This window comes from Triplophysa dalaica, chromosome 19 (assembly GCF_015846415.1).
Source record: "Triplophysa dalaica isolate WHDGS20190420 chromosome 19, ASM1584641v1, whole genome shotgun sequence".
NCBI lineage: Eukaryota > Metazoa > Chordata > Actinopteri > Cypriniformes > Nemacheilidae > Triplophysa > Triplophysa dalaica.
In genome coordinates, this window is record NC_079560.1 from 17,696,363 (window position 1) to 17,707,874 (window position 11,512).

At 43.5% G+C, this 11,512-nt stretch overlaps 1 protein-coding gene across 1 annotated transcript; it reads left to right on the forward strand.

The window, feature by feature from the left end:
• Positions 1–3,429: 3,429 nt before the first annotated feature.
• Positions 3,430–8,333, forward strand: LOC130408480 (uncharacterized). Its single transcript, XM_056732022.1, has one exon. The coding sequence runs from the start codon at positions 3,763–3,765 to the stop codon at positions 4,627–4,629; it is 867 nt and encodes a 288-aa protein (XP_056588000.1). The 5' UTR covers positions 3,430–3,762; the 3' UTR covers positions 4,630–8,333.
• Positions 8,334–11,512: the final 3,179 nt, after the last annotated feature.

Sequence of the window (11,512 nt, forward strand, 5' to 3'; positions counted from 1 at the left end):
ATCTTTCGTTAAAACCACCTTGGTACAACAAAATAGTTGATGCCGTCACATAGGTGGTAGAGTAAAACCGTTTGGATCGATTTAATGTCATATTATTGTTGTAAATATTGTGCGTGACAAGTCGTCAGGTATATAAGACTTCCCACAGCTTCTCTGTACATTTTGACATCTTTCATCTTTACTGCATCCTCAGTATACACTAACTTTTGCTCGCATGGTGTCTCTCTGATCCTACAGCTTTGCATATCAAAACGCTGTAGTATCTTGTTAGTGTACTTTTCTTGTGTCATTTTTACACACCCATCAGACTGATTGAAATCGATGCCCAGAAAATGTTTGAGTCGGCCCAGATCTTTCATTTTAAACCTTTCTGAAAGTATCTCTTTCACTTCTTTCAGTCTCTTGATTGTTCGCTGAAATAATTAAATCATCGACCCATGTAATTATGAACACTTTCTCTTCGTTTGATTCTTTATCATAAACACAGTGGTCGGCTGGGTTTTGTGTGAATCCATTCTCAATTAAACAATCGTGCAACACGTTGTTACAATTTCGCCCGGATTGTTTTAATCCGTAAAGTGATTTCTCTAGCTTGTAAACTATACCCACTTTCTCTTGGTAACCCTCAGGTGGATTGATGTAGATCTCATAGTCTATAGGGGCGTGCAGGTACGCCGTTTTCACATCCATTTGATGCAGGAGTAAATTTTCCTGTGCTGCTTTCTGTAGCACCACCCTTACACTTGTCAAGTCTGCCGTGGGTGAAAATGTCTCCCCATAGTCTATTCCCATTCTCTGGTCGTACTCCTTGGCCACAAACCTTGCTTTGTATTTGTCTCTTCCATCTACATCAGTCTTGATAGAGTAAACCCATCGACCCCCCACTGTTTTCTTACCTATTGGCAGTGTTGTCAGAGTAAACGTTTTGTTTTCATTTAGAGACTGGATTTCCTCATCCATGGCTTTTAGCCATTCTTTTGAGTTAGTTGACCTCATTGCTCCTTCAAAATTCTGTGGAATGCCACACACCGCTCTGCAGCAATAGTCTACCGTGATATTTACCCCATCACTATCACCGTCTTCGGTTACAAAATCATCTAAGTAACTCAGTGTTCTTCTTTCTCTGGTCGGATACCTCATACTCTCGGGTTTACCACTTGTCACATTCTGTTGTGTCTGATTTTGGTCGCTAGACCTTGTTTCTTTACCTAGACTGTCACTATGTGTACTAGTACTCTGTACACTTGGCTCTGGAGCATTTTCTGTAGTCCTACTCTGTGTGGTCTCACCAGTTTTGGGTTTCACACTACCATAGTGTCTCACCAGTCTGTGTCTGTTTTTCCACAGCTGCCTTGCTCACAAACTTCACTAGCCTGTGTTTTTGCACTTTGTTTGTATCTGGATGATACACCAAATACGCCGGGCTGTTCTTATCATAGCCTACAAAACGACCCTGGTCGCACCTGAAATCAAATTTTCCCTTATCATGTTTGTACGTGTAGCATACAGATCCAAACTTTTGCATTTTTGACACATTAGGCTTCTTGTCTGTCAGCGACCCATAAGGAGTCTGCCCTGTACGTTGGTTAAAACACCTGTAACGTATAATTGCTGCTGTTTGTACTGCGTGGTGCCATAGCTGCTTTGGTAGTGAACTTTCAACTATCATACACCTACCCATCTCAAAAAGAGTACGCCAAACCCTCTCTACAGTTCCGTTCTGGTGTGTGTGGGGAATACGGAGCTGACGTTTCATGTCTAATTTTGTTTATCCTCAACAGTGCTTGAAAATCCCTGCACGTAAACTTTGTTCCGTTGTCGGATCTGATACACCTTACTTTCCCGTAAGGGGATACATCTGCTAGGAACTTTTCAGTTGCCTGTACGGTGTTACTTTTCCTCTTTAGGAAATATACGAACACTGTGCTCGAGTAATCGTCAGTGAATGATTGCACATATTTTTAACCGTCTATCGACTCTGTTGCTACTGGACCTGCAAGGTCTGTGTGTACCATCTGTAAAGGAGCGTTTGCTCTGGTATCCGGGTCCCTATTTCTGGTTTGGGCAAACTTTCCCTGAATACACACCTCACACTCTTGTTCGGGTCTGCCTGTTTTACCCTTGATCTGCATACCTTCAACAACACTCTGTAACTTAAGAACATCATTATAGTTACAGTGGCCTAAGATCTCGTGCCATGTTTGTATGTCGTGACATGCATTACACTTATCATTGGATTCGGTTCCAGTATGCAAAAAATATAACTTGCCATATACATGCATGTTAAATCTGTTACCGTCTCTGGTTATCAGGGTGTCTTTATCTTCTTTAAAGACAACCGTAGCCCCACTTGTGGTCGCTGCCTTCACTGAAAATATATTTTGTGGGTATGACGGTACAAACAGAGCGTCTTTCAGCACCGCCTTGAGTTGCTGTCCTTTGCTGTCGATGAGGGAAACCTCAGCATTTCCCCTCCGCTGAGCGACCCCGTTGCACCGAGTGCCGACTGCCAGCTCAACAATGTGCGTTTCTGGTCTGAACGCACTGTCAAAACCCTTGAACATGGTTATGTCCGTTATGATATGAGAAGTAGCCCCTGTGTCCACCATTAGACCCTTCTCCTGGACGCTGAATGTCGGCTGCTGCTGGACACCGGTCCCTCCGTCTCTCATCTTGAACACATAGTCTTCGACATCTTCTGATGTTTTACTCGCACCATCCTTTTTGTCTTTAATGTGGTTGTCTCTACGCCTACAAGTTGCGTCTTTGTGTGTGTCACTTCTGCATATACTACACCACACTTTCTGTCGACATCCTCTAGCTCGATGCCCTTTAGTACCACACTTGAAGCACACTAGCTCTGCGTCGTCCTTGATCCACCCACGTGCGCTTGCCTTTGCAGCCAGATGTCAACATGGTGTATAAGCTGATTATGCAGGGCTTTCCCCTCCCTGCATAATATTCTCTCAATATTTCCAGAGCTTTTCATCCATATTGGACGCATCCCTCATAATTAACGACAGGCTTTTATCATCTAACAGTAAAATCAATTCGGCATATGCGTCAGCATTTTTCTTTGGATCCCCTGCTATCTCGGCTTCCGACTGCGGTTCTTTTAGCACCGTGTCCTTTAGCCCCGATAAATGAAAATGTCCCAACATTTTGGTCTCCCAAATCTCATACTTAGTCTCATCTCCGTCGAATGTCAGTCGAGGCAAACTGTACATCCTCCGTTGTTCCGCCATGTTAGCACGCGGTTCGTCGAAACTTTCTAAGCGGTAGAAAACACCAGACTTATCCTCCGAACAACTCCTGTGCCCATAACCTGTTGAGTTCTGTTACGGTGTTGTTGCAGCTAGCGTTGGAAACAAAAGATTCAAAGTAGTTCTCTTAGAAGGGTGCTGCATGCTGCATGAAAGGGGTTTTCCGGTTCCTGATTGCATCGCTGCCGGCGGCTAGTTTGTATCCTCTGACACTTGCTTCACCTCACATTTGTTCTTGGTCTTATTATTAGTGTATTTTACTATCGTTACATATCACTGTCGTTGCCGAATTATTTATAACTTTATATTTTAAACCTATATTCATTGAAACGTAACGCCGCTAGCATATTAGCGTGTTAGCTTGCCTTCTGTTTACATTGTGGAATATCATCTCCCCCTATTTGTCTTGTGTGCTAACTGTTTCTCTTTTTAAGTGTATATACTAAGACTCATCAAGCAACCTTGGTAAGTTAGGATTGCACTTCATACCCGGTGAGTTATGGCTTCTATTCCTATTGTTGTTACTTGCACCTCATGTCATATGTTTAGTTTAGCCTTCTCTGTCAGCGGCGAGGGTTTTACATGTGATAAATGCAGGGAAGTAGTTAGGCTGACGGAGAAGATTTTAGAATTAGAGTCTCGCATCCAATCTTTATTTGAGGATAGTAAGAGTGTAAGAACCGTAGAAAACACTTCGGATGCGAGCAATGTTAGCGCACACAGCTCGGTTCCGGTTGAAAATCCCCTGCAGCTGGGAAACTTTGTGACGGTGAGACGGCATAGTCGCAGGACAAAACATCACTCAACCGTTCCGATTAAAGTCTCGAACAGGTTTGCCCCGCTCAGTGACGCACCGACTGAGAAACCTGCTGAAAGTGCCCTAGTGATCGGTGATTCTATTGTCCGGAACGTTAACATAGAGACACCAGCCACAATAGTCAAATGTTTACCGGGAGCCAGAGCGCCTGACATCAAGTCAAACTTAAATGTGCTGGCTAAGGCTAATCGTAAATACAGTAAGATTGTTATTCATGTCGGCACAAATGATGTTAGACTCCGTCAATCGGAGATCACTAAAGATAATATTAAAGAGGTGTGTGAGCTCGCAAAAACGATGTCAGACACTGTAATATTCTCTGGCCCCCTTACTGCTTACCGTGGTGATGAGATTTATAGCAGATTATCATCACTAAATGGCTGGTTGTCTGAGTGGTGCCTGCAGAATAATATAGATTTTATAAATAACTGGAAGAGTTTTGAGGGCAGACCTGACCTGTTGAAACGAGATGGTCTCCATCCCTCCTGGGATGGGGTTTCCCTCCTCTCTAGAAATTTGGCACACAGTCTTAATAATGCTAAAGTCTGACTACCTAGGGCCCAGGTCAGGAAGGAGACAGAATGGCTTAACCAACTGTCTGCTTGCCGTCTCGCGTTACAGAATACACAAAATATACAACATGTAATAATCCCTTCTTACAAACAACATAAAATAGAGACTGTGTCTGTCCCCCGGATTAGCAAACATAAGATATTGCGTAAACCTCTTGAAAGTAATTTAATAAACGTTAAACAAATCAAACATGAACAAAATACAGATAATCAGCTGTTACGACTCGGATTGCTTAATATTAGATCTCTCTCAAATAAAGCACTTTTTGTTAACGATTTGATAATCGATCATAAAATAGACATGCTTTGTTTGACAGAAACATGGCTAAAGCCTGATGATTTTATTACTCTAAATGAATCCGTTCCCCATGATTATTACTATAAACACGAGCCTCGTCTAAAAGGTAGAGGGGGAGGTGTCGCTGCACTTTACAAGAATTCTTTTATTACCTCTCAGAAGTCTAATTTTAAGTACAGTTCTTTCGAAGTCATGGTACTTCACGTATCGACACCTAATACTAAGGACAAAACATTTTTAAAATTTATTCTAGCTATTGTATATAGGCCTCCAGGGCACCACACAGATTTTATTAAAGATTTTGGTGGGTTCTTATCAGAACTAGTACTGGCCGCAGATAGAGTCCTTGTCGTCGGTGACTTTAATATCCATGTAGACAATGATACAGATGCCTTGGGACTGGCTTTCAAAGACACTCTTAACTCCATGGGCGTTAGTCAACATGTGTCAGGACCCACTCACCTTTGTAATCATACTTTAGATTTAATACTTTCTTATGGTATAAATGTGGACGATGTTAAAATCGTTCAGCAGAGTGAAGATATTTCGGATCATTATCTGATATTATGTTTGCTTCAATGGCCTACGGCTGCAAATCAAACTCCTTGTTACAAATATGGTAGAACGATTACTTCAACTACCAAAGATGCGTTTCTCGATAATCTGCCTGAATTGTCTAAAATATCCAGCATGAGTAATAACGTTGACGATTTTGACACTACTATTGAACATTTTAACTCTACTTTCTCGGAAATATTAGACACAGTTGCTCCTCTGCGTTTAAAGAAAATTAAAAATAGCAGCCCAACACCGTGGTATAATGAACACACTCAGACTCTAAAAAAAGCATCCCGTAAAATGGAGCGCAACTTTAAGAAAACGAATTTAGAGGTATTTCGTATAGCATGGAAGGATAGTACTCGAAATTACAGGAATGCAATAAAAACGTCTAGATCCGCCTACTTTTCAACACTAATAGAGGAAAACCATCACAACCCTAGGTTCTTATTTAACACCGTGGCTAAATTAACAAAAAATAAGTCGTCATCGACGTCAGATTCTGATTATCAGCATAACAGTGATGAATTTATGAACTACTTCACAAGTAAAATCCAAGATATAAGAGAAAAAATTATAACAATGCAACCTGTAGTGAAATCCGCTGAACAAACTAACTACAGCACCCCTAAGGAGAAATTGCAATTATTTTCTACAGTAGATCACGATGAACTGTCTAAAATCATTAAATCATCTAAATCATCAACATGCATGCTAGACCCTATACCTACAAAACTACTGAAAGAAATGCTCCCCGAAATTATAGATCCTCTTCTTAGTATTATTAACTCATCTCTGACATTAGGACATGTGCCTAAAGCATTTAAGGTGGCTGTTATAAGGCCTCTTTTAAAAAAAACCAAACTCGACCCCAAAGAACTAGGGAATTACAGGCCTATATCGAATTTACCTTTTATATCTAAAGTTCTGGAAAAAGTAGTTTCAACTCAATTATGCTCCTTCCTCCAAAGGAATGACATTAATGATGAATTCCAGTCTGGATTTCGAGCATGTCACAGTACAGAGACTGCTTTGATCAGAGTTACAAATGATCTGCTTTTAGCGTCTGACCGTGGCTGTATTTCGTTATTGGTGCTGCTAGACCTCAGTGCTGCATTTGACACCATTGACCACAGCATACTTCTACATAGACTCGAAAATTACGTCGGCATTAACGGAATAGCATTGAAATGGTTTAAGTCTTATTTATCCGACCGTTTTCAATTTGTAGCAATAAACAATGAGGTGTCCCGCAAATCACAAGTCCAGTACGGTGTACCACAGGGCTCAGTCTTGGGACCCCTGCTCTTCGCATTATACATGCTACCTCTAGGAGATATAATAAAGCGACACGGAATTAGCTTTCACTGTTATGCTGATGATACTCAACTTTATATTTCCTCGATGCCTCATGAAACCCAGCAGTTTCATCGAATAAAGGATTGCATAGTTGACTTAAAAATGTGGATGAGTAACAATTTTTTACTACTAAACTCGGACAAAACAGAAGTGTTACTTACTGGACCGAAAACTGCTATGCGTAACAACCAAGAATACTGCTTAACGATTGACGGTTGCTCCATAAAATCCTCGTCATCAGCTAAGAATCTTGGCGTTGTATTTGACAGTACTCTCTCATTTGAAAGCCATGTCGCAAACACCTGTAAAATTGCATTTTTCCATCTTAAGAATATATCTAAATTACGTCATATGCTGTCACTGTCAGATGCAGAGAAATTAATTCATGCATTCATGACATCAAGACTAGATTACTGTAATGCACTTCTAGGTGGTTGCCCTGCGGGCCTATTACAAAAACTGCAACTGGTTCAAAACGCGGCAGCTCGAGTTCTTACACGTACAAAAAAGTATGAGCATATAACCCCGGTTCTGTCAACCTTGCACTGGTTACCTATAAAGCATCGCATTAACTTTAAGATCTTGCTTATTACCTATAAAGCCCTACATGGTCTAGCGCCGCAGTATTTGAATGAACTTCTATTGTATTACAGACCACCACGTACATTACGCTCTAAGGGGTCCTGTCAGTTGGTAATACCTAGAATTTCAAAATCAAGTGCAGGTGGTAGATCCTTTTCTTATCTAGCGCCTAAACTTTGGAATATTCTTCCCTGCACGGTCCGGGAGGCAGACACACTCTGTCAGTTTAAATCTAGACTAAAGACTCATCTTTTTAATCTTGCATACACTACACCTCCATAATATTAATCCTCAGAGGATTTAGGCTGCATTATTTAGATCAACCGGAACCAGGAACACATCCAACAACAAATGATGTACTTGTTGCATCAAAGAGTGCAGAACAGTACTCTACTCTCAGCCAGTCTTGTCTCTTTGTTCCAAGGTTACCGCAGGATGCAGTTCATGCCCAGACCTGATGGCAGAGCTGAGAATGGGAAGCGGTGACCTGACAAGTGCTAAGAGGATAGAGCTGGATAAAGGACGCGACAACTTTGTTTTTTTCTACAACATTTCAAATGCTATTAGATTGTTAATGATAATCTTTAATTTTTATATTTTTATTAAGCCTTGTTGTGCAAGCACTGATGAGCTTGTGCAGAGGCAGCAGCTTTTGCCAGAGGGGAACTGGAATCCCCTGGTTGGGCCTGGGTTCCCCTGAGGTTTTTTTTCTCGATGGGAGTTTTGGGTTCCTCACCACCGTTTGCATATTGTTTTGCACTATCTGCCTGGCCGGGGGGGCTGCTTTAGAATTCATACTTGTATTAAATGTGTCTCATGTACAGCTGCTTTGTAACAATGAAAATTGTAAAAAGCGCTATATAAATAAAGTTGAGTTGAGTTGAGTTGGGTTCGAGGAAAAATAAACAAGAGATCGATCATCTTTTAGCCGCTCTTGGCATATTTATTTATCGTTGCTGACACATCAGTCTCACGGTCAGACAGCCATCAGTAAGAGTACCGTAAAACAACTGGAACAAACATAACTCAAACGAGTCTTCTGTGGCTTTAACTTTAGTGTCCCCTTGTGGAATACACATATACAGAAATACAGACCAGTACAGCTTTACATAAATATACAACTGAGGACACAATGAACATATTTTAACACCACCTACGTAACTCCGCCCAGTGATTCCCCAGGGTCCTACAGCACGATGTCATGCCCACTTTAAAAAAACAACCTTTCTATTTCCTTGACAAACTAAAATATCTAAAATTGAATTTATGTATTTAGAATGATGGATGTAGATAAACTGCATGTAGCTTGCTTACCTTGTGAGCAATTTAAGTCCAGGACACCGCAAGTCTACATGAAGTGTGTCATTTGGGGCAGGCCCATCGATGGCTAACGATGCTTAAGGGGAAACGCACCCCTTACAGTTTGGCTCATATCTGCCCCCTTCAGTTGCGGCATGGTAACTGTCTGCCTCACCTTGTACCTTTTCACTGAGCTTGCCGAAAACAGTTGGTAAATTGCTCTGACATTTTTACAGAGATCATGTGAGAAAAGAACAGACTCTGTAGATTCGCACAAGATTAAAATCACAGAGATTTTTTTTCCGCAAACCTCCTCTCGTAAACTAGTCCCACCCGAATAGGGCTATATACAGTATGTTGTCCTCACTGCAGTGTATCAACTGCATATGTATACAACTAGTTTAACTATTCCTCTCAAATGAAGACTCGAGTCGTAGTAAGCTTAAGATGCTCTTTACTGTGGCTCTTTTTCTCATTTTACAAGGTCAGAGTGAAAACTGTAACAAAGAAAAATATAAACATGAGCCTTTCTCATGTAAATAAGTGAAAATAAAATGCAAATAAATCAAATGCCTTCTTCATATAAGTAATATTTTTTATCGCTAACTTATGAATGTAACTATTAAATTATTCACTTACAACGTTGCCTCAGTGGCGTTTACAGTGTTGAATACATGCAGTAGAACACAGAAATGTAACTGAGTAAATCCCGCTAGCCTCTTCAGACTACTGACCAAAACAACCTGTGAAACGTCTTGGTTACGTATGTAACCTCAGTTCCCTGATGGAGGGAACGAGACGTTGTGTCGAGAACGACAGATGGGGTTCGCCCTTGAGAACCAATCAACTCTGACTACTATAGAAAAGGCCAATGAAATTTGGCGAATGCAATTTGCATGCCGGGCTCCGCCCCCGGAAATCCGGTATAAAAGGAGGCCGGCGTGCAGCATTCACTTACCTTTGTTCTGAAGAGCCTGAGACCTCTCAAACTGCAGCAGAATACGATACGTGTTCGTGGCATAAGGGACACAACGTCTCGTTCCCTCCATCAGGGAACTGAGGTTACATACGTAACCAAGACGTTCCCTTTCTGTCGGTCTCTCGACGTTGTGTCGAGAACGACAGATGGGGTTGCCTATGGAAAACGCCACAACGCTGTATCGCGTCACAATCTCTAGCGAAGCGACGGTAACAAGCCTGGGCGTGTCATCTCGAAGCTTTCGTGAGACTGTAACCTTCCAGTGTGGTGGTCGGGGGGTTCCAGAGCTTTCTTGGAGAAAGATGGGTACAGTCCTGACCGGTAACTTTCACGGACGGGGCCTTAGCTCTCTATAGGCGAGAGGCCGTCCAGATCAGTTTACACCGGGTAAGCGCGACTCTTAATCAGAGAAGCGCTACAGAGGCCACCTCCTACCCGTGGGGAGGAATATGGTGGATATAGGTATGGTCTCGTCCTTGGAGGAGAACGCATGGAACGTGCGGACTGAGTAGTTAACCGCGAGGTGGAGGCCCACCTGGGGAAGCTCATGGGTTACCAGGAGTGGGAACCATTCTCATGAGGATACATCAGACGGAACAGCCCACGGAGGGGGTGTTACAGACGTCCGGTAGCACTAGGTCCGGTTAGAGCTATCTGTGATAGCTCACATGGTATCCCGGCCTAAGGGGGAAGGCTGCTCTGCCCAGCCAGCCCCCAGGGGGTGCGTGTTTGGTGATGGATGGAATGCCTATTCTTAACCAGTGTCTGGGTAAGAAGGGAGGCTGGTGAGGTACCAGTTTCTTAGCGATGTGTTCGGGTAAGAAGAAAAGGTAAATAGCACACTGACCCAACCTGTTAGAGGGTGGAAAGGTGCTTTCGCAGGCATACGCCCCCCCGGATGCCAGTCCTACATGTCGCCACGCAGGTCGTGGGCTGACACCGGGTTTACGCGAAGGTTGTTAACCCTTGCGAAGGTGTTTGGGCATAGCCCAACCCGCAGCTCTACAGATGTCTGCTAGAGAGGCGCTTCTGCCAGTGTCCAGGAGGTGGCTAAACTCCGTGTGGAGTGAGCCCTCACTACCAATGGGCATGGGAGATTCTGAGATCGGAATGCCGTCGTAACGGCGTCCACGACCCAGTGCGCCAGCCTCTGTTTGGAGACAGCCTTCCCCTTCTGCTGTCCTCCAACAGACACGGAGCTGGTCAGAGCTTCAGAGCTCTGCGTGCGGTCCAGTACGTACTGGACACAACACTAATCGGGTTGGGTCTTCCTCCCCTATGGGGAGCGCCTGCAAGTTCACCACTTGGCCCCGGAGGGAGTAGTGGGAACTTCTTGGGCACGCATCCGGGCCTGGGTCTCAAGATAACGTGAGAGTTTCCAGGGCCGAGTTTAAGGCAATCCAGGGACACGGAGGATGCTCGGTGGTCCCCTACCCTCTTGAAGGAAGTGAGCGCCGTCAGGAGGGCCGTCTTACTCTATGAGGAAGATCGGAACCTCCGAGGGGCTCTTTTGGGGGGCCCTGAGGCTCCCCAGGACCACTTAGGGTCCCAAGAGGGTATGGAGCGGAGATGAGGCGGATTCCGCCCTCTCGCTGCTTAGGAACCTGGTGACCAGGTCGTGTTGCCCTAGAAACTTTCCACCGACTGAGTCGTGATGAGTGGCAATAGCGACTACATACACTTTCAGTGTGGAAGGGAGATGTTAGTCTCCAGTCTCGTGAGAAGGGGAACACAATCCTGATCAAGCACCTCAGTGGGTCTTTCTCGTTGAGAAAGACACCAGGA

Coding starts and splice junctions, on each gene's coding strand:
- LOC130408480 (XM_056732022.1), top strand. CDS start 3,763: ATGGCTTCTATTCCTATTGTTGTTACTTGCACCTCATGTCATATGTTT.